Source organism: Micropterus salmoides, unplaced genomic scaffold, assembly GCF_014851395.1.
Source record: "Micropterus salmoides isolate LMB-PRFRI ecotype aquatic unplaced genomic scaffold, ASM1485139v1 Ms_hic_scaffold_2, whole genome shotgun sequence".
Taxonomy (NCBI): Eukaryota; Metazoa; Chordata; class Actinopteri; order Centrarchiformes; family Centrarchidae; genus Micropterus; species Micropterus salmoides.
Window position 1 is genome coordinate 30,788,414 of NW_024041150.1, and position 26,786 is coordinate 30,815,199.

Below are 26,786 nucleotides of genomic sequence, written 5' to 3' on the forward strand. Positions count from 1 at the left end.
TGTAGAGAAGTGTCTCCTTATATTATTTAACGGAAAAAACTTACCCTACCAACTCTAGGTATGGACAACAGACTGATCCTTGCTGTCCTGTTTTTGATGCTGTCCTGGATATCTGTGGGCACCTATGCTCAAACAGTTTCAACTCTTGAGGTAAATAATGCCAATAAAAAAAAGAGATAATAGTGGAATACAGTAGAATAGGACAGGATAATGTGAAGTCACTTTTATTAATGAACTTGAACTTAATCTAAATGCACATTTCCTTCCCATGTTTCTCGTCTCCCTTGCAGACACCTCTTAGTAGGACAGGCTGTGGGGCCCAACAGCTCTGCGCGGCTGAGCCCTCTAACTGCGACCCTTCCTCTGGATCTTGTTTCTTTCTTTCTGCTCAGCAGCAGAGTGGTCAAAACTTTACGTTGGGGCTTTCAGGACAGTCAGCAGGCTACATCGCTGCCTCCCTGGCACCTGACACCACACTGGTATGTCGAGCTCTGCCACTAACAGATAAAAGTCAAACCCAGAGCCAATCACAGCACACACTTTGTTTGAATTAATTTAGGTAAATACTAACCATTTCTGGTTTTGCACCACAGGCAGGTAACGTCACAACCTACGTCTGTGCTAAGAACGGCAGTGATGTTCAATTCTTCAGCACTTTCCTCAACAACGGCACACTGATTGCAACAACGGTGAGTTGTACTTGACTCAGCTAGTGGTGGGAGTAGAGCTGGGTGAGGACGATTTATTGGTGTGTTGGAGACCACTTTCCCTACAGATGTTCATGCTCTTTATCTTTTGTTGGATATATTTAACCTCCCCCCAAAAATATTAAAATTAGAGTCATGGCAACTGCATAGTACACATGAATGGCCTGTCATATAACCTTGAACTATAAAACACATATTGGGAGAAAAAAAAAGAAATTGTACAAAAAACAAAAAACAGTATGTGAACAGCAGTACATACAGCTGATCTAGTCTAGTAATAATCCTTATCTATTGATGCTTCCATTTAATTTTCTTTTTGTTTTACAAGTCAAATACGCATGTACTGTGTGTGTGTGTGTGTGTGTCTATATCTATATAGATAGATAGATTGAGAGAGAGAGAGAGAGAGAGTATATATGTATATATGTTAACACACATCTCCTTGGTCATCTGTCTTTGCTCTCTAGCTGAACGTGAGCTCTGTGAAGGGCAAGATCGATGGAACCAAAATCCAGTGTAAATTTGATGCCACCGTACCAGACCAAGCTACTAAATCACCAAATTTAGCACTCGTAATCTCCAATGGAACTTTCAACAGCAGTAAGCTAACACATTCCCTCACACATCATGTGCACTTTCATCAGTCAACTAAGTTCCACTGTCACAAAGACTACCACATGCAATATATTAATATTTTCCCATGTCCCAACCTCAGCAATGTTTTTGTCTTTTGCTTGGGCTCTCAGCATCTGGGGCACTGGGAAAGCCTGACATAAAATTTAAGAGTGGTCTTGTAGACTTGGGAAATCCTATTGCCACTGTCCCACTGTTTCCCAACACCACAGTGACTGACCTTCAGGTAAATAATGCCAATAAAATAAAATAAGATCATAGTGGAAAAGAGTAGAACAGGACAGGATAATGTGATGTCACTTCTATTAATGATACTGAAATTAATCAAAGTGAACATTTCCTACCCACTTAAACATTTCTTTTCTCCCTTGCAGACACCTCTTAGTAGGACAGGCTGTGGGGCCCAACAGCTCTGCGCGGCTGAGCCCTCTAACTGCGACCCCTCCTCTGGATCATGTTTCTTTCTTTCTGCTCAGCAGCAGAGTGGTCAAAACTTTATGTTGGGGCTTTCAGGACAGTCAGCAGGCTACATCGCTGCCTCCCTGGCACCTGACACCACACTGGTATGTCAAGTTCTGCCACTAACAGATAAAAGTCAAACCCAGAGCCAATCACAGCACACACTTTGTTAGAATTCATTTAGGAAAACAGGTTATACTAAACATTTCTGGTTTTGCACCACAGGCAGGTGACGTCACAACCTACGTCTGTGCTAACAAGGGTGGTGTTGTTAAGTTCTTCAGCACTTTCCTCAACAATGGCAAGCTGATTGCAACAACGGTGAGTTGTACTTGACTCAGCTAGTGGTGGGAGTAGAGCTGGGTGAGGACGATTTATTGGTGTGTTGGAGACCACTTTCCTTACAGATGTTCATGCTCTTTATCTTTTGTTCAATATATTTAACCTCCCCCCAAAAATATTAAAATTAGATTCATGGCAGCTGCATAGCACACATGAATGGCCTGTCATATAAACTTGAACTTAAATACACATATTGGGAGAAAAAAAAAAGAAATAGTTTTACAAAAAACAGTATTTGAACAGCAGTACATACAGCTGATCTAGTCTAGTAATAATCCTTATCTATTGATGCTTCCATTTAATTTTCTTTTTGTTTTACAAGTCAAATACGCACATACTTTGTGTGTGTGTGTGTGTGTGTGTGTGTGTGTGTGTGTGTGTGTGTGTATATATATATGAGAGAGAGAGAGAGTATATATGTAAATATATATATGTTAACACACTTCTCCTTGGTCATCTGTCTTTGCTCTCTAGCTGAATGTGAACTCTGTGAAGGGCAAGATCGATGGAACCAAAATCCAGTGTACATTTGCTGCCACCGTACCAACCCCAACTACTAAAACAACAAATTTAGCACTCGTAATCTCCAATGGAACTTTCGACAGCAGTAAGCTAACACATTTCCTCACACATCATGTGCACTTTCATCAGTCAACTAAGTTCCACTGTCACAAAGACTACCACATGCAATATATTAATATTTTCCCATGTCCCAACCTCAGCAATGTTTTTGTCTTTTGCTTGCACTCTCAGCGACTGACGTACTGGGAAACCCTGACATAAAATTTAGGAGTAGTCTTGTAGACGTGGGAAATCCTATTGCCACTGTCACACTGTTTCCCAACACCACAGTGACTGCCCTTCAGGTAAATAATGCCAATAAAATAAAATAAGATCATAGTGGAAAAGAGTAGAACAGGACAGGATAATGTGATGTCACTTCTATTAATGATACTGAAATTAATTAAAGTGAACATTTCCTACCCACTTAAACATTTTTTTCTCCCTTGCAGACACCTCTTAGTAGGACAGGCTGTGGGACCCAACAGCTCTGCGCTGCTCAGCCCTCTAACTGCGACCCCTCCTCTGGATCATGTTTCTTTCTTTCTGCTCAGCAGCAGAGTGGTCAAAACTTTATGTTGGGGCTTTCAGGACAGTCAGCAGGCTACATCGCTGCCTCCCTGGCACCTGACACCACACTGGTATGTCAAGTTTTATCAGATAAAACAGATAAAAGTCAAACCCAGAGCCAATCACAGCACACACTTTGTATGAATTCATGAGCATGTAAACAGGTTATACTAACCATTTCTGGTTTTGCACCACAGGCAGGTAACGTCACAACCTACGTCTGTGCTAAGAACGGCAGTGCTGTTCAATTCTTCAGCACTTTTCTCAACAGCGGCAAGCTGATTCCAACAACGGTGAGTTGTACTTGACTCAGCTAGTGGTGGGAGTAGAGCTGGGTGAGGACGATTTATTGGTGTGTTGGAGACCACTTTCCCTACAGATGTTCATGCTCTTTATATTTTGTTGGATATTTAACCCCCAAAAAAACTTGTAATAAATTCGATTCATGGCAGCTGCATAGCACACATGAATGGCCTGTCATATAACCTTGAACTATAATACACATATTGTATTAAAAAAAAAGAAATTGTTTTAAAAAAACAGTATGTGAACAGCAGTACATACAGCTGATCTAGTCTAGTAATAATCCTTATCTATCCATGCTTCAATTAAATTTTCTTTTTGTTCTACAAGTCAAATATGCATGTACGTGTGTACATGTATACATGTATATGTAAATAGAGGACTGGAAATTAACACCCACCAAGCGCCAAATGCGAGTAGATTTTCCATTTGGCGGCTAAATGTTGAAAGGCTACCCGCCACATTGGCAGGTAAACCTATTCAGTATGTTATCGCCATATAATATATTTTTAATGGTACAGCAGATCAGCGTTGTTTTGTTGTGTGTCGTACTGAAATTGGTCCCCACTGTACCAAGGGATCGAAATCGTGTAACACACGGGTTAGAGGCGTTAATTGGTTGTTGTTTATGTTCATTTAAGGTTTCTTGTGTTTGATTGGCATAGATATGTAAGGGGGTGGGCGTTAGGGGATTGGAGTTGGGAGCAGTCAAGTCTTCCTTGAAGTACCTGGACTGTTTTTTTTAGCATTTAGCTAGCTACCATCGTAGATTTCATACCTGTCCAACACATGGCTCATCTTCCCCCAGCTTCTCCCGCATTTTAACATTCTCTCCCAATGTCCTCCCTTTAAAATATTTCCCCATAAACCTCCCGTTTATTTGTACCTGCTCTTTGCTACGTTCACTTCCATTAAAGCCAAAACATGCATTTGCCTGTTAAAAAGAAACGTGAAAACCAGAAAAATGATTTACGATGTGCGAGTAAAAACTACAACCTAAGTTATTTTTGTGCATGAATGGTTATGATTATTTTGTTTATCATTAATAAATTACAGACCAATGTTGAATAATTGTCTTTCACAAGGACTTAATAAATGAAAACAACCCACAATTAATATTAGGCCTATAGTAGTGATACACTTTACATGTTGAATGAATGTAGTGAGGGGGCAAAAGTGAAAAATATATTAATTAATGTGGAGGATTAAGTTGAATGATAAAGCATGATAAAGAGTGAGCAGTGATAAGATTTAAGTTGAATGATTGATTAATAAGCACCTTGTAAGTTTATAAAACAATTTAATATTATGTCTGAAGTACATTTAATATCAATAAATTATTTTATTATTTATTATTTAATATATTATTTCTTCTTTAAGTTTATTATCCTGTTTATTATTAGCTTATTATCTAAATTAAAAGTACTGAAACAAATGTTTACGTGACATAAAAAGGCAAGTTATTATTTTGGCTGGTAAAAAAATATATTTGGCCGTTGGATCTTTTCATCTACAAGTCCAATTGGCAGGTGAGCCACAAAGTAAATTTTCACCCCGTGTATATATATATATGTTAACACACATCTCCTTGGTCATCTGTCTTTGCTCTCTAGCTGAACGTGAACTCTGTGAAGGGCAGGCTCAATGGAACCACAATCCAGTGTACATTTGCTGCCACCGTACCAGACCAAGCTACTAAATCACCAAAATTAGCAATCGTAATCTCCAGTGGAACTTTCGACATCTGTAAGCTAAAACATTTCCTCACACATCATGTGCACTTTCATCAGTCAACTAAGTTCCACTGTCACAAAGACTACCACATACAATATATTAATATTTTCACATTTCCCAACATCAGCAACGTTTTTGTCTTTTGCTTGCGCTCTCAGCATCTGGGGCACTGGGAAACCCTGTCTTCAGATTAAGGAGTGGTCTTGTAGACCTGGCAAACCCTAACGCCACTGTCACCAATCTGCTTCCATCTTCCGCTACCGCTGGAATTGCACTGCAGCAATCAGTGATGCAAGGTAAGCATAAGAGGTAGTATTATTATCATAGGCCGTTTTTACTGGGGCACGTGCTCCTGTATTCATATGCTGTGCCCCAGTGAAAGTCTCAAGACCCCTTGGCGTCGTTTTTGTACGTGTAGGTCTCCGCGGTCAAGTTAGCAACAATTGGCTGGTCAAGTTAGCAATAACGTTAATATAAATGCAATGTCCGTTTACACTTTCAAAATGAACTACTGGCTAATGCGAAGCGGTACGTAAGCTAGTTAATGATATGAAACGTCACAAAAAGAGAGTCAGTGTTTAAAGCAGGTGTTTATAACGGGGATGAGAGGACAAATAGGGACTATCCTTCTGTGTAGAAGAAGAGAAAATAACTCAATGAGAGTGACTTTCAGGAACAGCAGTCAGGTAAACTTATGTCCGCAGTCGGACTTTCAGCATTCCAGTAGCAACATTCAGAGTCCAGACAGATGTGATGGCACTCCTCATAGGCACGCATCACTTTAAAACAAGACAGTGAATATTTGTCTCTGTTCACATTGACTATTACAATGTTGATAAGCAGGGCAGACTGAGCAATATGGATGAATATCTCTCAGTAAATAATAAACATCACTTATTCAGTCAAGTCGTAGTATAAATTAGGGTTGGACAATAAAACAGTAACAAAAATTATCTAAGTCTAATTTTCCTCAATAACAATATAACAAATGTTCAATAAATATTCAATAAATGTTTGATCTTGTTCATTTGAATCATAAACAAATTACCACTTTTTGTATTGATATTTATTTTGTTGAGGAAAAAGGGACTCAAAAAGATTTATCTTAATTTTACTTGTGTACATTTGTTGAAAACAGATTTTATCATAATAGTTCTGAATGCTCTGCTTCAGATTTGTTAAGTGATCCACTGTTTGGCATCAAGTATTTGGCATTATCCTTAAATTTATCAGTAAAGTAGATGCTGGATCATAAGCCAGTACAAGTGTAGTTGATCCAAATCCAGTACCAGCACAGACCCAGTCCAGATGTCTTTAGCAGGTCACACAGACCCAGGTGAAACAGAGGCATCCTCAGCCAGTACGAGCACAGCCAGAGATGTACAACCAGCATCATTCTTAACAGACATAAGAGGATTTTTCTAGAAGAGGTTTCCATTCAGGCATATTACAGAGACAGACTGCAGTGTCAGGTGTGACTGTGCAGCAATGGCAAATTGTGTACATGGATCACAATTCAGGTAGGCGGGCCATGGCAGAATTCTTCTTAGGTGGTAACATACGAATGTGTGCTTATGCTCCGGTCAACGCCCTTTCTGACCTGACAGAGCCAATATTAATGGGCTAAGCAAGGGAAGCTGGTGAGGCACATACTAACACACTTCAATCAAAAATAAATCAAATATTTACATGGAGGATGAGCTTTATGTCTAGCAACGCCCCTGGTTGTTATCCTAAAAGAGCAAAGTTTTTCAAAAGAATGCCAGGTTTGAATAATATCTTATAAATAGTGTCTGTTCTCCCATCTTCCCTATAGCTCTGCTGATCACTGTTGGTGTGCTGGGCCTGGCCATCCTCTGAGAAAACTGAAACCCCCATGATTGAAGACAAGAAAACCATAACTTCCCTATTCATAAACATTTGCTACTGAATATAAACTGTTCCACATCTCCCAGGAGGTTCACTTTACACAGTACATCACAAATTATTATGATCATGCTTAATTTGTTAAGTTTTGTTTTAATGTAATGTTATGTCTAATACATTTTTAGGTTTCTGTCCTACAAGTTACTTAATTGCAGATAATTACACGGACTCCCTGTCAGTGGTTTAAAATCAGTGTTTGAATGGCTAGAATGGGGTACAAATGAGAAGCACTATTGCAATAATTGTACCCAAATAAATTGAACCAGTAGCTGGCTTCACCAGTACATGTCATGCATTAAACAAATGTTGTGTTTGGAGTCTATTTATCTTTTAAGCCCTCAGCCAACTCCATAGCAACCCGTAGAGCCATTAAATTATTATACTGTGATGCCAGGAAAACATCTGACAAAACTTGTTGTCAGAAAACTCAGGAACTAATGAAGAACCTTTTGTTAACCATGATATTATTTTTTCCTCAGAATAGGTAGATGTGCCCTTATGAAGGATCATTATTTAGCTTTTTGTGTGTCACTAGATATTTACATTTATGTGTTGTGTTTCTTGATGAGACAAGCAAAGAAACAATGTTTTTTCGTCTCCTGTTGCTCATAATGATGCCAGCAAATGGCAGATGTGTGTTTTTGCATTATTATTATTATGATTTCATTGTCTTTGGTGTGAATGTATGGGTTGTTTATGATTCAACAATGTTTTTACAATGAAGCCGTCATTGGCTGATATTTTCATGTGTGCATGTGCCTGTATGTGTAAGTACATGTGAATATGACCAGTTGCTCATAAAGAATGCTGTTTACTGTCTATGATAACAAATATTGGTAAAACTGATTTTGAATATTGCATTATGTAACAATTGTTTTTTATTACATTTTTTAATATGCAAACTGAATATCTTAGTGGCATTAATAACTTGTCAGATAAGCTATTGTTGACAGATGGTAAACACAATCACCAACAAGCAGATCAGATTATTTGAAACTGAGCCTTTAGCTGCATGTTTCAGTGTTCTCTAACTTTGTTGACTTAAATACTCCTAAAAGGAGTTTTCAGCATCATCACAGTTCATTATAGGGCTGTGTGATATGCCTAAAATCTCATATCTAATCCCGATATAGGTATTTCATATCCCAATAACGATACATATCCCGATTAAGAACATTTCTGTAAATTCCCTGAAAAAGCAGTTCTGGACAAAAATCTAATACCATGGTGTAGAGCTGGGGTTCTTAACCTTTCTGGCAGTCCAACCTCCTTTCTGAAGTTGAAAATATTTTGAACCTGCAAAGCGCTTGTCTGATCGGGGCCTGATTCTTCTTTGTCGTTTTATAGTGATTGGCATTACCTCCAACTGCTGAATTAAACAGTGCAAAATATTTACAGTGTCCACCCAAACTGACCCAGGGAGGTCCCGACCCCCAGGTTAAGAACCAAATAACAAAGCAACAAGTAATGTCACTAATGATAGCTAAGTTGTGGGTTAGCAAACTGCTCCTCAATTTTGCTTGTGTAAGAACAAATTATCCAGCATATCCACCATTAGTCATATTGTCCTAACCTTGACACTGGGATTGTCTCCAAAGCCATGACTGGTCACAGGTAAGTCATAGTACCTTAAACTATATGCTTTATTTTATTAGTCATTTAATTATTAAGTCTAATATTTGTTAATTTGTACATTTTTAATCGTTCAATTTGATCTAACTTCAGAAGCTAATCTGAATTATATTCTTTTTAATTTTGCAAAATATGACAAATCATCAAAACAAGGTGATGGATACTCAACCACCCCCAAATCCCAAGATTTTAAATTTGTCTGTAGGTAATCACACATCTGAGCTGACAAAAATGACATGTGGAGTTCCCCAAGGCCTCTTTTGTTTAACTTTTACATGCTTCACTGGCTCAGATTATGAAAAACAAAAAAATATGTTACCATAATTATGCAGAGGACACACAGATTTACATAACCATATCACCAGGGGACTATGATCCCATACATACTGAGTAACTGTACTGAACAGGTCAATGGTTGGATGTGCCAGGATTTTCTTTAATTAAACAAAGATAAGACTGAAGCCAAGGAAGAACGATTGAAAGTCAGCACTCAGCTTCAATCTGTAATGTTAAGGACCACAAATCAAGCCAGAAATCTTGGTGTAGTCATGGAATCAGACCTGAATTTGAGGAGCCACATCAAGACAAAGTCAGCCTACTATCACCTGAAGAATATATCAAAGATTAAAGGACTTAAGTCTCAGCAAGAACTGTAAAAACGTATCCATGCATTTATCTTCAGTCGACTTGACTTGACTAACAGTGTCCTTACAGGGCTCCCTAAGAAATCCATCAGACAGCTGCAGATGATTCAGAACGCTGCTGCTCAGGTCTTTTCTTTTTCTTTGTTTTTAGATATTAACTATTTAACTTTTAAAAAATTTTTATATTTCCCTGTTGCTTTTTTGTTTTATGTAAAGCACTTTGAATTGCCTTGTTGTTGAAATGTACTATACAAATAAACTTGCCTTGCCTTGTAATTGCTAGTGTGTAGAACTGAAGTTCTGTGTCTGTCCAATGCTCATCACTTCACCTTAAAACATTCCAAGCGGGTGCACATTATACTTTTCATGTGGCGCTATAGAGGGACGCTACGTCACTGTGCTTCTCCCAGGAAACCAGAAGGTTCTAAGTCTCTGTGAAGTTGAGGTGTACACTGTGAACTATGGTAATGATACATGTCATACAGTCTGATGTAGATACATGTAGTAGTTCAAGAACTCTTTAGCTTGGGGCCCAAAATGTTAAAATCAATGTTCCTTTGTGAACAGGGGTAGTTCTATAGACATTTTGGGCCACAGGCAACAGCAGTAAACATCTTCTTTGACACATTCCTGCAGAGACCCTGTCCAGTGGCCTGATAATCTGAAAGAATTGCCATTGGGTTTAACCTCACTATTCGAATGTGTGTTAGCTGATTTCTGTTTGGGAGTTGGTGTCACAGTTGTGGTGGTGAGGCAGAGCAGGTTGGAGGACCCAAATGCAGGACACGTAGACTGGTGGTTACAGTTCAGTGATAATTTAATATAAGGCGAGCACACTTACAAGAGCGGCTGAGTTCAGGTAATCCAAGATACCACAGTCCAAAACAAACAGGGCAATCTAACAGACCTAAGACCAATGTGCAGACCTAAGTGAATAATTACCACTGTCCATCACATATGGATAGTTCAGATTTGCCTTCTTAATACATTTTGGTGGCTAAATATTTACTTGAGATCACAGAACACAATGGAGTTAGTGAGGCAAACCCAACAGCTTGCACTTCCACTAATAAACAACTTTTTGGCATTGTGTCACCAGTTGTGTGACACAGTAAAAATAAAATGTGTTTCCTTATCTGTATCAAGTCAATCAGGTAAGTTAGGAGCACTGTGAGTCTTCAAAGAAGTATGCATTATCATCTGGCAATCTGTGGTTTCCATCACATGCCCTCTACAAACATCAGTGATGATGTCAGAGAAGTTGGGAGTTTTTGGGCTCTGATACCTTGACTCTTCCATACCCCTTTGCTTAAATAGCGACACAGAGTGAACAGGTGTCACATCTTTACCTTTGATCCTGTTAAATACATCAGAAGTACCAGCAGTCTACCTGTAAGCCAAGCCTGAGAATACAACTACGCAGGATCTTCAATTCAAGAAACTTTGCTGCCTCAACCAATTTTATCCTCAGAACTGAAGACAAGAAGATCTACAGGTAAGCTGAAACTATTTACAAGTCACTGTACTGATTGGTGTATATAATGTACATGTAATTAATGGAATATAAGTTTCTCTATGAATTCCATTTAGGTTTATGAATGACTGTTTTATAAATATTTTCTCTATCAAATTTCTAGTTTTTCTTAATTTCTTATCAAGAGCAATTAATATTAAGAATTCAAATATAAGAATTAAAGATTAAAAATATAAATAATTGATGATCATGTGCATTTATAATCAAGTATAATCTTATCTTTAAAATGTATATTCTAAATTTGAAGATTGTCACACCATTCACAAAAATGTTAGATTACATTACTTGGACATTTGCTTTAATCTGTTAATGGAAATAGATTCATGACTTTAGTATTGTTAAATTATTGGTTTGTGTCCTCTGCTTTCTGATTTGAGAGCTACTACACACACACAGTGACATATACAGAAGGTAAAATCAGGGCTGCCCCTAACGATTAGTTTTCAAATCGATTAATCTAATTATTTTTTTTCAATCAGTAAATTAACCTAACACCGTGGGGCCGTCACAGATTATAACAAGTCTGTAACATAAGTTTAAGCCATTAATTTACTCATTCGTGGGCGTTTCATTAACAGTAAATATGAAACGGCCAAAATGTTAGATGAGCCATGGTGTCACATTACGTTACCATGACAGCAACAGTGCAGAAACTTTTAACAAGGAAGATCTGAATAAATATTTAGAAAATCAATTTAAAGTGACTACTAGTAACAGAAACACGCTCCGCCTTCAGATTCTCCTGATGTACCATGCTTGTGTGGAGCTGAAAAATAAACAGGATTTGCGGTGCTGCCATTGCTGTCTTGAGCATTTATTATACAAAAAGACGGATGTTTGTTTTATAACTGTATTGAAGCACTTTCTTTGATAATAAATTAGTGCAATGATATTCATTAAACTTGGAATATTTAGGAGCCGTGCAACGAACAGAGCACTCTATTGAAATACAAGGAATTATAATTTTTTTTGTTCAAATGAATAGCTTTGATGGCAGCCTAAATGTTGTCAAAAACTTGGGAGACTTCAGAAAACGTCAGAAGTGGCGGACTTACTTACTGACGGCCATTTTATAATCCAGTCAGCTACAAATATTTGCAGTGCAACCTAGCAATGTAAAAACCTTTTCTTTTTCTCACACACAAACACATCAATTATACCTTCTCAAATTCTTCATTACAGGTGCACAAATCCTATCTTACATCACAAATGAAGAAACTCATTTCGGCAGTGAACACAGTGCAAAACAAATTCACAAACCCCCATCAAAAATATGAAGTCATGTGACTGCATGCAATCAGATTTTCACACCCGAATATATATATATTTTCTTGGATATGCTAGCACAAACAAAAAACAAAACAAAAAACAACAACTTCTTAAATCTGCTGTACAAGTCTCAAATGCAGTTTTTCACCCACAAGTTCTGTGCCCTCTGACTTTGCACCACAAATCTCAGTGAAACGTGGAGAAAAAGTGATTTGTGTATCTGTAGACTGAGGGACGGGCACTGTTCAGACGCCTGATTGCGTTTCCCAGCAAAGTTAAGACGAAACCACGCCCACTTCTGTATGATGAAAACCTCTGGTAACAACACCACGGCTGCAGAACATCCCGACGTGAGGGAGGTGCTAGGTCAATCTAGGTTAATCGCTGCTTGCAGCTTAGATTTCTTGTTTAATTGTTGAAATGTTATTCATCCACCACATGACAGACACTTTCTGATTACAAAATGTTCTTAAATTGTATAATACTGAAAGAAAATTAAATGTAAAACACAGAATTTGGGAAGAAATTAAACATAATATATAATATATATATATATTATATGTATAACTATAAACAACTTTCATAGGGACTTATGTTTATTAAAAGATTTATTAACATATTTCTGAGCTCACCTGGTACAAATGCTGTTACAACACAACTATAGATGCAGAAAAGACTGTAGAGAAGTGTCTCCTTTTATTTTTTAACTGAAAATCTTACCCTACCCACTCCAGGTATGGATAACAGACTGATCCTCGCTGTCCTGTTTTTGACGCTGTCCTGGATATCTGTGGGCACCTATGCTCAAACAGTTTCAACTCTTGAGGTAAATATTGCCAATAAAAAAAAAGAGATAATAGTGGAATACAGTAGAACAGAACAGGAACATTTGAAGTCACTTTTATTAATGAACTTGAACATAATCTAAATGCACATTTCCTTGTCACGTTTCTCGTCTCCCTTGCAGACACCTCTTAATAGGACAGGCTGTGGGACTCAACAGCTCTGCGCGGCTCAGCCCTCTAACTGCGACCCTTCCTCTGGATCTTGTTTCTTTTTTTCTGCTCAGCAGCAGAGTGGTCAAAACTTTATGTTGGGGCTTTCAGGACAGTCAGCAGGCTACATCGCTGCCTCCTTGGCACCTAACACCACACTGGTATGTCGAGTTCTGCCACTAACAGATAAAAGTCAAACCCAGAGCCAATCACAGCACACACTTTGTATGAATTCATGGGCATGTAAACAGGTTACACTAACCATTTCTGGTTTTGCACCACAGGCAGGTAACGTCACAACCTACGTCTGTGCTAAGAATGGCAGTGCTGTTCAATTCATCAGCACTTTCCTCAACAACGGCACACTGATTCCAACAACGGTGAGTTGTACTTGACTCAGCTAGTGGTGGGAGTAGAGCTGGGTGAGGACGATTTATTGGTCTGTTGGAAACAACTTTCGCTACAGATGTTCATGCTCTTTATCTTTTGTTCAATATATTTAACCTCTCCAAAAAATATTAAAATTAGATTCATGGCAGCTGCATAGCACACATGAATGGCCTGTCATATAAACTTGAACAATAATAAACATATTGTGTAAAAAAAAAATATAAAAACAGTATGTGAACAGCAGTACATTCAGCTGATCTAGTTGCGTAATAATCCTTATCTATCGATGCTTCCATTTAATTTTCTTTTGTTATTTATATAGATATATATTTCTTTATATATTTATATATTAGTATATATGTAAATATATATGTTAACATCTTGGTCATCTGTCTTTGCTCTCTAGCTGAACGTGAGCTCTGTGAAGGGCAGGCTCAATGGAACCACAATCCAGTGTACATTTGATGCCACCGTACCAGACCAAGCTACTAAAACAATAAATTTAGCAATCATAATCTCCAGTGGAACTTTCGACATCTGTAAGCTAACACATTTCCTCACACATCATGTGCACTTTCATCAGTCAACTAAGTTCCACTGTCACAAAGACTACCACATACAATATATTAATATTTTCCCATGTCCCAACATCAGCAATGTTTTTGTCTTTTGCTTGCACTCTCAGTGACTGGGGCACTGGGAAAGCCTGACTTCAAATTTAGGAGTGGTCTTGTAGACCTGTCAAACCCTAACGCCACTGTCACCAATCTGCTTTCATCTTCCGCTACCGCTGGCATTGCACTACAGCAATCACTGATGCAAGGTAAGCATAAGAGGTAGTGTTGTTATCCTAAAAGAGCAAAGTTATTCAAAAAATGCCAGGTTTGAATAATATCTAATAAATAGTGCCTGTTCTCCCATCTTCCCTATAGCTCTGCTGATCACTGTTGGTGTGCTGGGCCTGGCCATCCTCTGAGAAAACTGAAACCCCCATGAGTGAAGACAAGAAAACCATAACTTCCCTATTCATAAACATTTGCTACTGAATATAAACTGTTCCACATCTCCCAGGAGGTTCACTTTACACAGTACATCACAAATTATTATGATCATGCTTAATTTGTTATCAAGTCACTGCAGGTGAGAGGAGGCGTGGTGGAGGGCGGTGACATTTCCACAGCCTTTCGACTGCTTTCACATCTGTTATAGGCTCTGAAACAAACAAGTAAATTTGTGTTTTGTTTTTCATTTAATGTGTTGTGTAATACCTTTTTAGGTTTCTGTCCTACAAGTTACTTAATTGCAGACAATTACACTGACTCCCTGTCAGTGGTTTAAAATCAGTGTTTGAATGGCTAGAATGGGGTACAAATGAGAAGCACTATTGCAATAATTGTACCCAAATAAATTGAACCAGTAGCTGGCTTCACCAGTACATGTCATGCTTTAAACAAATGTTGCGTTTGGAGTCTATTTACCTTTTAAGCCCTCAGCCAACTCCATAGCAACCCGTAGAGCCATTAAATTATTATACTGTGATGCCAGGAAAACATCTGACAAAACTTGTTGTCAGAAAACTCAGGAACTAATGAAGAACCTTTTGTTAACCATGATATTATTTTTTTACTCAGAACAGGTAGATGTGCCCTTATGAAGGATCATTATTTAGCTTTTTGTGTGTCACTACATATTTACATTTATGTGTTGTGTTTCTTGATGAGACAAGCAAAGAAACAATGTTTTTTCGTCTCCTGTTGCTCATAATGATGCCAGCAAATGGCAGACGTGTGTTTTTGCATTATGTTATTATTATGATTTCATTGTCTTTGGTGTGAATGTATGGGTTGTTTATGATTCAACAATGTTTTTACAATGAAGCCGTCATTGGCTGATATTTTCATGTGTGCATGTGCCTGTATGTGTAAGTACATGTGAATATGACCAGTTGCTCATAAAGAATGCTGTTTACTGTCTATGATAACAAATATTTGTAAAACTGATTTTGCACATTACATTATGTAATGTAAATGTTATGTTGTTTTTTTAATACATTTTTTAATATGCAAACTGAATATCTTCGTGGCATTAATAACTTGTCAGATAAGCTATTGTTGACAGATGGTAAACACAATCACCAACAAGCAGATCAGATTATCTGAAACTGAGCCTTTGTTGATTTAAATACTCCTAAAAGGAGTTTTCAGCATCATCACAGTTCATTATAGGGCTGTGGTGACATGCCTAAAATTCCATATCAAATCCCGATATATATATATATATATAACACTTCTTTACTATGATCTTACTCAACCGAATATCCTTAATTCTTTTTGGACATTGTGTAACCCCGCATGGTGATTTCCAATTTAGGCCTATGCACTTTACTTGTTCCTGCTCTTCTTTAAGCTCCTCCCTTTCACAGTAGTCATCCCCACACTTCCTCATCTTCGGACTCATATTGGCCTACATACTGCAGCAACATTCCCGACAGCAGAAACATCTTAGTGGAGCTCTCTCATATGGCTTCATGCTTTAACATAATGCAAATATAACCCACAAAATCAGGCACACCAAATTACTTTCCTCGTTCTTCCGGTGTTGGAATCTTGTCTTCTTGCCTCACAAACATCTTCTATACTCTGAAATTACCCCACTTATCACTCCATTCTTTTTTATTTCTGACCCCAGTGGAAAGCAGTTCAGACTGCTATGATCTTCATTCTATTTAATCCTCAGTGCAGATCAGTCTTTACAAAGGCAGATTTTTACAACCAGTGCCACAAAGAATGGATATTTGTTATCATTATTTTTTTACAGATCAATATGGGACCTGACATTAATTGTGCAATAACATCTGGCTGTCTGGCTGGTGTTTCCCTTCCTACCCAAGTCTAAAACTAAGAATGCGAAGCTGATAAAAGCTATTACTTTTATGTAATTTTATAACTTCATGGTAATAGTGGGTGATTGCATACCATCTTGGACACTTTGAAAGCATATCTGTTTAGCAATATCAATTTATGTAAGGGTACTTAATATACCGTATTTTGTAACATGTTTTAACTTTAAGAGGGAAAAACCTAATTTCACACCATTTGTCACGTCTTGGAAATTATGCAGCCTACCTACTGGGGAAAGTAGAAATTATAATCAGGAGAAAAATAAATAGAAAGAAGAATAAACTTTATATACTGTATGGTGTTGTACACAATATATTAATCAAAGTTAATGGAAACGCAGGCAGGATTTGTTTGCAATAACCAGATGTCCAACTGGGTGTGGTGTCCATTATGCAAACATCTCTGACTGCAAATTTACATGTTCTCATGTACCAGAACAAATTATCCAGTACAGTATGTGATTGCTCAGTCAAAAACTACAAAGACAGGAAGTCCACCACTAGTTTCTGTGTATTAGTTGTATTATCCTAACCTTGACACTGGGATCGTCTCCAAAGCCATGACTGGGAGTCGATACATCTGGATCACTGGTAAGTCACAGAACCTTAAACTAAATGCTTTATTTTATTAGTTATTTAATTTAAATGCAATATTTAATTGTTAGTCTAAACTTCTGAAGCTAAGCTGAATTATATTATTTTAATTTTTGCAAAATAGGACAAACAAATCATCAAAACAAAGTGATGGATACTCAACCACCACCAAATCCCAAGATTTTTTATTTGTAATGTGTGTTAGCATTAACATGTGATTGAAGTACTCTGTCTGCCCACTGGACATTCACCTTAAAACCAAAACAATTTGATAAAATAGTCACAAAAAAGATTCCGTAGACCTGCAGAGGTTAATTACTGGTATCCTGCCACTGACATTACAGAATAATTCAAATCATCTTTAATAAAAATATGTATCAATACAGGTCTAAATTGAGAAAGTTTTAGATCAAATAGGCTGTTTTAGACACACATATTAGACAAAAGTCAGTGTCATGTTTCTTTTTTGTTTTAATTAGCTCACTTTATTTTTATCAGTATTGGTGACATATGTTGCACTTTTCTGTTTCTTTATAAACTTTATAAAAAAGTTCAACTTTTATATTCTGTATATCAAAATGCACTTTGTTAACATCTGTGTTCTAAACACTTAGGCATTTCCCTCATGCTGACATCTGTGGCACTGGCAGGTAAGCTATTGTATTCCTCGACACATTTTGCAGATTTCTTGTCTAATATTTATTTGTTTGCCGTTAGGTCATCTTCTACAAAATGTGGCACTGAATCAAAACGCTGTTCAGTCTTCACAATATGGCTTAGCTGCTGCTGCCAGGGCAGTTGATGGGAACAGAGATCCACATTTTTCAGATGGATCCTGTTCCCTCACCAACGAAGAGTCCGATCCCTGGTGGAGGGTAGATCTGCAGAATGTCTACAACATTTCTGCTGTGACGATAACCAACACAGACGAACAGTCAGACAGGCTCAATGGTTCTGAAATATGGATTGGAAACACAATAAAGACAAATGACAGCAGCAACATCAGGTGAAACAGTGTGACACGGACCTGCATAATACAAATCCCACTGTGATATGAAGAACATTTAGTTGTTACTTTACTCCGTTTCTCTCACACAGGTGTGCAGTCATTTCTAACATTCCAAGCGGGTGCACATTATACTTTTCATGTGGCGCTATAGAGGGACGCTACGTCACTGTGCTTCTCCCAGGAAACCAGAAGGTTCTAAGTCTCTGTGAAGTTGAGGTGTACACTGTGAACTATGGTAATGATACATGTCATACAGTCTGATCTAGATACATGTAGTAGTTCAAGAACTCTTTAGCTTGGGGCCCAAAATGTTAAAATCAATGTTCCTTTGTGAACAGGGGTAGTTCTATAGACATTTTGGGCCACAGGCAACAGCAGTAAACATCTTCTTTGACACATTCCTGCAGAGACCCTGTCCAGTGGCCTGATAATCTGAAAGAATTGCCATTGGGTTTAACCTCACTATTTGAATGTGTGTTAGCTGATTTCTGTTTGGGAGTTGGGGTTATTTGGGGTTGTCTTGCTAATACGAATCAACTAAAAAGTGATGTCAGTCTTGCTGATGTCATTTTCAATTGACAAAAATGAGTAGTTAACTTACAATGTTTTATGACTGAGGAAGTATGGCAATTTTACAGTTGTCATTTAGTCGATTTAAAGCTGTTTTTCTAGCTCAGGCTCACAAACACGACATCCACAATTTTAATCCTTTGATTCACTAAACAGATCAGAGATGTGGTTGGAGATTCAGTAGTCTGGGACCAGGATACCTGTCCAGCTCTGAGTCATTTGAATTATTGCAGATTTTTTAAATGATCCCCTCACTACCTTCAATACAGCGACAATATGTAATCTTCATGCATGTAATGATAAACAACCAGAAATGATAAATTTAACCATCTGTTTAATTTTGTTTCAAGCATATCCTTTAGCTAATGTGGCACTAAAAGGAGATGCCACTCAGTCATCAACACTTTCTTTCGCTGCTGCCTCCAAAGCCATTGATGGGAGACGGATCTCATACTACAGCCGTGGGTTCTGTAGTCACACAGCAGAGAATGAGACCGACCCCTGGTGGAGTGTGGACCTGCAACGGACATATATAGTGACATCTGTCAAAGTCACCAATAGAGGAGACTGCTGTGCTGAGAGGCTGGATGGAGCTGAGATCCGAATTGGGAACTCACAAGAGAACAATGGAAACAACAACCCCAGGTACAAACAAGAGATCAGAACATGCTGGATTCAATGTAAATTTCATTTTACAATTATAATAATAGTAACATTTCAGTGTTTAGATGATACAACGTATCCTTCCAACAATTACTAACCTCCATTACAGACAGAGGGAAAAAGATATAGCTGCCCACTGGAACATCAGCCAACCCATCAGCTACTTAGCTACCACTAGAGAATCCAAAAACAGAGATCTCCTTAACAAGTTTTCACAGGAAAATCTGTTAAAATTGATAAATGTTTGTCCAGATTGAAAACTGTGTTTATTTTAGAGAAAGCTGTACTGAACCAACTCTTCCAGTTAGTTTTCCACCCCAAGTGTTGGTATTTAAAATGCTATACTGGAAATAGTCTATCAAATGTTGTGGTGTATCTAGGGATTGCCAGTGTCAATCATCTCATCCACCACTTTGGTCCAGACTGAAATATGTTGGAAATTGCCATGTTTCTACAGACATTCAGGATCCCCAGATAATAAATCCAACAGATCAATTCAGTCAAATGTTTCCATAACTTTTCATAGCCATGGCCATGACATTTGGTACAATCATGTCAAGCTTATGATGAAATCTAATAACTTTGTTCATCCCCAGACCTTTCTTTGGGTTGGTTTACTTTGGTAGAACAAATACTTGCAAAACTAATGGCATTCCCATCAAACTCAGATGGCATGGCATTAGCATAGCAACAGATGTTCAGAACATGGTAAACATTACAATTATGCCGAACATGGTAAATATTCCTCTCTTATCCTCCGTATGTTTGGATTGTCATCATTGTGATGCTACCGTGGTAACATTAGCATTCAGCTTAATTGCAATAAATCAGTTAATGACTCCTACAATTATTTTGCACAGGATTTATGTCCTGATGTGTCTGAGAATAGGCACACATAATCCCCACAAGTTAGAAGAAAACCAATACTGGGCTAAAATTAGATGCAGCAACTTGTCAGAATCAAATGGCATCGATTTCTGTACTAGCCATGCATGGCGCATAATTATTCTGATACTTTTTATAATGTTGGTGCAGCAACTTATTGGCAATTCAATTGTGAATTACTTTTGGAGTTCAAGTAAATATATCTAGTGAGAGAAGGCTTGAAAATGTGGACTTTTCTCTTTTAACAAGAACCCCATAACATAACCACAACTATTCCCCCACTCTACCCAATCAGGTGTGCTTCCATCCCCCAAATCAAAGCTGGCAAAACCTGCACATACTACTGTGATGGGGGTGGAATGGAGGGTCGCTTTGTGAACGTGATTATCCCTGGAAAGAAGAAGACTCTCACCCTGTGCGAAGTGGAGGTGTATGCTGTCCCATCAGGTAAAACTGTAACTGTTTGACTTGCCAGAACAGTGAGTGTGAATTTAAAGGTTTAAGGAAAGAAACTAGTATAGGATGTTGAGGATGGGTGTGAGGAAGGGGATGAACGTGGGAAAGGAATGTATTGGAGGCCGGCGAGGAAGAGACTCTGTTCTGACTCTGGTTCTGTCTCTGGAGTAGAGTTGTGGTCTCGGAGTCAGCACATCAGCTCCAGACAGCAGTTCTCACAAGTCTCCTGCTACTATAACTAAAATCGCAGCATCAGCATGTCTTGGCAAACTAGAAAGTAAGCTTATTGTCCATGGGCAAGTTACTTAACGTTATCCACACAAATCATGACTGGAAAAGTGCCGTGTGGTTCAGTCTGAGCCACTTTATTTCCCATTTACAGAGCGAGGGCCGTGTACAAGATTTGTTTCAGTGCACAAACAAAATGGACATGAGACCATGAGGAGTGAATTTAACCCAAAAATAAATGCATATTGGATTAGAATCGCATGCCCGACCTTCATTTCACTGCAACACAACAGTCAGATATTGATTCATTTCTGTTTTGTTTGTTTTTGTTGTTTTTTTCTTTAGTGGAAACTTTACCAAACATGGCCTTGAACAAACCAACAGCACAGTCATCTATTTGGCCATCTCTTCGGCCTGGGCTTTGGATGGCCTCTAATCCTGTCAGTGGGTGTAGAAGTGGACTCGATAAATGCTGTTCCTGTACGTTTATACAATCCAACCCCTGGTGGGGAGTAGACTTGCTAGCTGTTCACAAGGTTACTGCTGTCACCATCGTCAACAGGAAACAATGTTGTCCTGAAAGGCTGCTGGGGACACAGATCCTGATTGGGAACTCACAGTGGTACAGTAACATTAAAAACCCCAGGTGATTTCTACAACTGGAATATTTGTCAGTTAATAATTAAAAAGTATGTGTTTCTTCTGATTTAGCTTCAGAGCAGCTACACATTAAAGCACATTTACATTTTAGAGAAATTGTCCCCAAATCACATGATGTTTCTCTCCCTCCATCAGTTGTGGTGTTATCTCATCAGTGGAGGGAACATCAGTATTCACCTTCCAGTGTGCAGGCATGGAAGGTCGCTACGTCATTGTGACCATTCCAGGAGACAGGAAGATTCTGACGCTATGTGAAGTGAATGTGTATGCTTCTCTGGCAGGTATGGTCTTTGAATAATATGTCCAATAGATGGAAATCAACCAAAAACATAGAAAACAAGCTATCAAATACTTTTATATATTGACGTGGTTCTGTTTCTTATATTGTTGGCTTATGAAGCTAATGTTGTTGCTGCTGTTGTTGCTGCTACAATGTCTAAAGTCAGATACAGCTGGTGAGCAACAAATGAGATGTTTACTATTGATTTTAACTTTTTCCATTACTTAAAGAGTACTACGTCAGAAAAAAATAAAATCATATCTTGGTACAATGTGAATTGATTCCAGTGACTTTTTGGCTACACGGTCAGGTGCTGACCTTCTGACTTTTCTCCCTATCTTTTCATTTTGAAACCAAATCTCCCCAGGCTTGTCTTGACATTTCAAGACAAGCCTGTTTTTAAAACAACAATCAAATGTGAATTAAGCCAACAGAAACCAACAACATTCTTTCTCTCCAGAGCCAGAAGTCACTTTTTCTCCTACTACTGCTCCTCCTGCTGCTCCTCCTCCTCCCACTGTGAGCATTCTCCTGAGTGGCAGGAATGCGACGGTGGTGGGGAAGAGGCTTTGCTGGTCCGATGCTCTGTTCTACTGTAGACGTTACTACTGGGACCTGCTTAGCATTTCCAACCAGGAAGAACAGAGTGAGGTGGAGCAGCTGCTGAACAGCAGTCCTTTCTCCCTCACACAGCATGTCTGGCTGGGATTGCGCAGGTACTCTACACTGACATTGACATTTTAGAGATTTAGTTGATGTTCTGATTCAGGGCAGCTGTAAAAATGAACAGGTAAGTGCTCAGTGTCTCACTCAAGTACAACTCAGCCTAATATAATCTACATTAACTGTTGTGGTTTTTCATTTACATGATGGCCTCTTTGATTGTCATCTTTAAAGAATAAAATACCTTCCTAAAGTTCAGAATTTAAGGTTTTTAATATATAACCTCCCACAAAACCCCTGTATTGTATTTTGTTATACTACTTTTTCAACCAGTCTTCTGTATAACAACAGCAATGGGTTCATTTTGGAACAAAAAGCCCCGAGTTGACTATTTGCTCTGAACTCATCTATTAAACACAGAAGTGCAACTTACAACATATAGAATTTGAAAACTGAGTGTAAAGGCCTAAGTCATAGGCAAGATCATGGAACTTGTTCAGGTTTAAAAGATGTTAGAAGTTGGACTCTTGATGAAGGTACAAGCTCCATGAATAGACTGAGAGGTGAGATGTTCTAATCTGCTCTCTGTCCTTACAGTAAAATAAAATAAGGATTTGAATGTTGCTCATTTACATATACTCAAAAGACACGCCTATGAGTCAAATGTTGCCTGTCCTTATTTGTCTGATTTGCATTTCTGCCATCCCAAAACAGACATTCATGGATGCTTTGCTAACAGCTTTCACTGAAGCCACACGCTATGACAAATCTACTGTATCAGTAGAGCTGAAACAGAGAGTCAATTCATTCACTTGTCAATTGACAGAAAATGAATAGCCACTAATTCTGATTATAAATTGTTTATGCTGGTCAATCTGGCACAAACATTTGCTGGTTCTATCTTTTTTAATGTGAGGATTTGCTGCTTTTCTGTGTTTTATAGGTTTTTTTAATTGAATATCTTTGCATTTTGGTCTCTTTGTCAGACAAAAAAGCATTTGGAGCTCTCAACTTAAGCTTTCAGAACTTGTGAAGTGCTTTTTTCCCCACTATGTTTTATTCACTGCATTGGCTGAATGAATAAAAAAAAGAATAATTTAAGTATCTGTTAGTTGTAGCCCTATATAACATCATAAAGAGAAGGCCGGATTTATGTTTGACGGGCCCGTGTGAAACTTAAGCTGTCAAAAATGTTAAAATATTTCTGCATTAGAAGCTGTTGCTATGGAGTGATTATAAAACGCAGCCAGAAATCACTGTACAGTCATTAAACATCAACATTTTGTTAACAAGTAAATATGTTAATACATCTATTTTGCAGAGACATCATGGACGACAGGTGGTTCTGGATGTCTGGCGATTCCATGAAATTTACTAAATGGCCGCAAAATCTGGCACCTCCCTTTTACTCCAATCCCTGTGGAGGCATGGCCAGTGGCGAGCTCTTCCTGTGGAATGACCAGCCTTGTGGTGAGCTTTTCAACTTCATCTGCCTATCAGGTAGGGGTTACACCTCACATCCTGCATGTGTGCACATATTGTACTTCACTGCAATACCTTCACCAGTTCTTTCTGTCCCTTAGGTGCGAAGAGCAGAGCCCAAAGAGTGTATTTCTACAGCACAAAACAAAGTCCTTAGTGAGGGTTAAAAATATTGGAACCTATAGTTTTAAAATAGAAATAGCAATTTCCTGCACTCCTTGCAAGATATCAACTAGTGTGTATTTGTGTTTCTGCACAAAACATAGATCAGAGCCCAAAGTTTCAGTGTCATTCACTGATGCATTCATTTTCATGCTCTTCATATGCAGATTAGTGTCACTGAAATCTCCCGTAACCAGACATCTGTCTGATGGAGGATGGAGGATGGAGGACTCCATCTCTTCAGACACTGAGACTAAGATTGTAAAATCATCTGATATCAGATCAAAGTTTTTTTTCTACTCCCATATTCTGGAATGAACTAAGTTGAAATCATACATTATAATCCCAGCATCAGTAGTGACATTAGAAAAGTGTGAAATTGCATTCCTATAAATCCCTCTATATGATGTGTTTTATCGCTAAATAAATATATATCGAGTAAATGTACAGTACATGTAGCTGTAAAGTTCCTTGTCTTAATGTTTTAATATTTCATCATGTCATCTGGTTTTAATGTGAGAAAGACCTTGGAGATGTGAAATGCACAACTGAACTATTAATAGGTCACTGCATCAACAGTAGTTAAATTTGCATTAAACAACAGAAAATTCTGTAATTGTCTGATTGACCTCGAGGTAGGAAAGAATAATACATTTCCATACTGTGTTGGTGCATCATCATATGCTAAAATATGCAGTTTCTTTGTGGAAATAAAGCTGAACGATTGAACTCTTGAATTGAGTAGAGTTATTATTTTAATAATCTGTCCTCTGCTCTCTGGGGGTCAGCACCTCTACACACACACACACACACACACACAACTGAGGAATCTGACTCTAACAGTTATTTTTCACAAAATATGTAATAGTATTTTCTTACGTTAAATGATGTAAAAAGACATTACACGCATCAAATGTGCAATTGCAGCCGTGTTCAGTTATGAAATGTGTGCCATATATTCCTATATTCCTAATAGCGGGAAGCTTCCAGTCTGAGACGCGAAGCCAATGCGGAAGTCCTTTAAACCTGCAGTCTACTGAACGGCCAAAATTATGTCAGGTTCCATTTATTATTATAAAGCAGAGTATGCTTCAGGGCGGGATTATCTGTGATTGACAAGTCATTACAATGGCAACCTGTCAATCAGGCTAGAGTGCCGACGGCACTGTGTAAATTTAACCAGTGCCATTGAAAAAGCTTATTAGGAGTTGGCTGTTCACTTTCTCTGGTGAGTACATTTAGTTTTAAGCCTGTTGTTTGCTAGAAAAAATTGTCAGCCCTGTTAACACAGTTAACATGAATTACAGATGCAACTTGCTAGCCTGCTCCACATAGGGCCGTTAGCGCCACTAGTGATGGGAAAAGTCACTCTTTTGAAAGACTCGAGTCACCAAATCTCGTTCATTAAAATGAACTAATGCAGCCTTCTTGTGAGCGATTTTTAAAAAACAGCGCAGTTCTCAAACACAGAAGGCTGCCTGGCTTGCTCTAACTGTCAAAGTATAATGCACAAATTCTTTCTCTATCATGGTTCTATAAAGCCCCATGGAGCCACAACCAAATTCAGACCATGGAAAAAACACAGAAATATGTTGTCAATATTCGATTAAGCCACTTCTCCGGCTACATCCGTCCATTTGCACAATCTTTCCTGAGTATACTACCAGACCAGCCATATATATATATAATTATAATTACTATCACTATAGCTATAAATTGCTCATTTATACAGCAGCCTAACGCCTATCCATGAGTAAAATCTATATATTAACATCAGATTTACAGGGAATATATTGAAGTAATAAGCCTGACACACTAGATGAATAAACACACTTTTATTAAAATTTAACAAATGTAATAATAATCTCAAACACTGCAGGTTGTTCACCAGTCAGGAGCGGTGAAACAAAAGCATGGCTCTGTTGATAAATAAAGTTAAGTTGCATTCTCTGGCGGACATGGATCAGCTGTTAGCTGTAAACACATCACAGGGCTAACGATAACGTTGCTACGTGGCTGTGTTTTAATGGTTTAATGTCCGGGTCTGTTTGTTTTGGAGAGGAGATGACCTCTGTGGTAATTCAGCTCCCGGTAGAACCCTGTCAGGGATCTGAAGTGGAGCCAGAACAACTCTCATCAGCTGTTGGCTGTAAACACTAGCAGGACTAAAGTTATGGTGCGGCTGTGTTAAAACTATAACTTAGCACAACATAATTGCGCTGTAATAACGTTATGCTTTATTAAATGTCACAAAATTATCAAAATAGATATTAGATATATGTCAGTCCAGTGACTGTCACCTGACAGAGCTGCCTCTCATTCCCCAGTGCAAGTCAGCCTGCCGAGTGAAGACAGACTCCGAGGAGGACCCATGTGAGCGCTGAACGAAATCCTGCTCCACAGTAGCCGAGATGTCACATGAAAAATAAATGACTCAAACACAGAGACCCAAAGTTGAGAGTCCTGAACTAATCAATTCTGTTTCCTGTGTCTCAGCACAACAAGAGCAAAGAAAGACAGACCTGGAAATTCCAAA

The 26,786-nt window shown here is 38.3% G+C and overlaps 3 protein-coding genes and 1 long non-coding RNA gene across 7 annotated transcripts in view; all 4 read left to right on the plus strand.

The window, feature by feature from the left end:
* LOC119912399 (mucin-5AC-like) overlaps nt 1-8,137 on the plus strand; it is a 66,697-nt gene extending 58,560 nt beyond the window's left edge. For 2 of the 3 annotated variants that reach the window (XM_038731574.1, XM_038731575.1), the window contains 11 exons: nt 1,175-1,307; nt 1,454-1,566; nt 1,715-1,903; nt 2,025-2,120; nt 2,616-2,748; nt 2,895-3,007; nt 3,155-3,343; nt 3,470-3,565; nt 5,189-5,321; nt 5,468-5,605; nt 7,126-8,137. In XM_038731574.1, the coding sequence (XP_038587502.1) occupies nt 1,175-1,307; nt 1,454-1,566; nt 1,715-1,903; nt 2,025-2,120; nt 2,616-2,748; nt 2,895-3,007; nt 3,155-3,343; nt 3,470-3,565; nt 5,189-5,321; nt 5,468-5,605; nt 7,126-7,169 (1,377 nt within the window). In that variant the 3' untranslated portion in view covers nt 7,170-8,137. Of the gene's footprint in view, nt 1-58; nt 151-290; nt 480-593; nt 690-1,174; nt 1,308-1,453; nt 1,567-1,714; nt 1,904-2,024; nt 2,121-2,615; nt 2,749-2,894; nt 3,008-3,154; nt 3,344-3,469; nt 3,566-5,188; nt 5,322-5,467; nt 5,606-7,125 lie in introns of all 3 variants that reach the window. The other variant, XM_038731577.1, reaches the window with a different exon arrangement.
* Nucleotides 8,138-10,832: 2,695 nt separating this feature from the next.
* On the plus strand, nt 10,833-15,771 carry LOC119912400 (putative ferric-chelate reductase 1). The gene is made up of 7 exons (XM_038731578.1): nt 10,833-11,006; nt 13,049-13,140; nt 13,282-13,470; nt 13,594-13,689; nt 14,106-14,238; nt 14,385-14,522; nt 14,632-15,771. Exons 2-7 carry the CDS (start codon nt 13,051-13,053, stop codon nt 14,673-14,675), a joined length of 690 nt encoding a protein of 229 aa, XP_038587506.1. The 5' UTR covers nt 10,833-11,006; nt 13,049-13,050; the 3' UTR covers nt 14,676-15,771.
* A 1,387-nt stretch (nt 15,772-17,158) lies between these two features.
* On the plus strand, nt 17,159-21,017 carry LOC119911922 (fucolectin-1-like). The gene is made up of 5 exons (XM_038730900.1): nt 17,159-17,189; nt 17,807-17,842; nt 19,122-19,416; nt 20,615-20,766; nt 20,947-21,017. Exons 1-5 carry the CDS (start codon nt 17,159-17,161, stop codon nt 21,015-21,017), a joined length of 585 nt encoding a protein of 194 aa, XP_038586828.1.
* Nucleotides 21,018-21,784: 767 nt separating this feature from the next.
* LOC119911298 lies at nt 21,785-24,987 on the plus strand. 2 transcript variants are annotated; one of them, XR_005445839.1, is made up of 3 exons: nt 21,785-22,733; nt 23,928-24,106; nt 24,190-24,987. It is a non-coding gene; the product is annotated as an uncharacterized LOC119911298 (long non-coding RNA). The 2 variants fall into 2 exon arrangements; XR_005445838.1 differs by having other exon boundaries at nt 21,792-22,659.
* Nucleotides 24,988-26,786: the final 1,799 nt, after the last annotated feature.

Bases quoted from the DNA above. Each gene is read 5' to 3' on its own strand.
- LOC119912400 (XM_038731578.1), top strand. From the start codon at position 13,051: ATGGATAACAGACTGATCCTCGCTGTCCTGTTTTTGACGCTGTCCTGG. The intron at 13,141-13,281 runs GTAAATATTGCC...TCTCCCTTGCAG, and splicing joins AAACAGTTTCAACTCTTGAG to ACACCTCTTAATAGGACAGG. The intron at 13,471-13,593 runs GTATGTCGAGTT...TTTGCACCACAG, and splicing joins TGGCACCTAACACCACACTG to GCAGGTAACGTCACAACCTA.
- LOC119911922 (XM_038730900.1), top strand. From the start codon at position 17,159: ATGACTGGGAGTCGATACATCTGGATCACTG. The intron at 17,843-19,121 runs GTAAGCTATTGT...TTTTGTTTCAAG, and splicing joins GACATCTGTGGCACTGGCAG to CATATCCTTTAGCTAATGTG. The intron at 20,767-20,946 runs GTAAAACTGTAA...TCTCTGGAGTAG, and splicing joins GGTGTATGCTGTCCCATCAG to AGTTGTGGTCTCGGAGTCAG.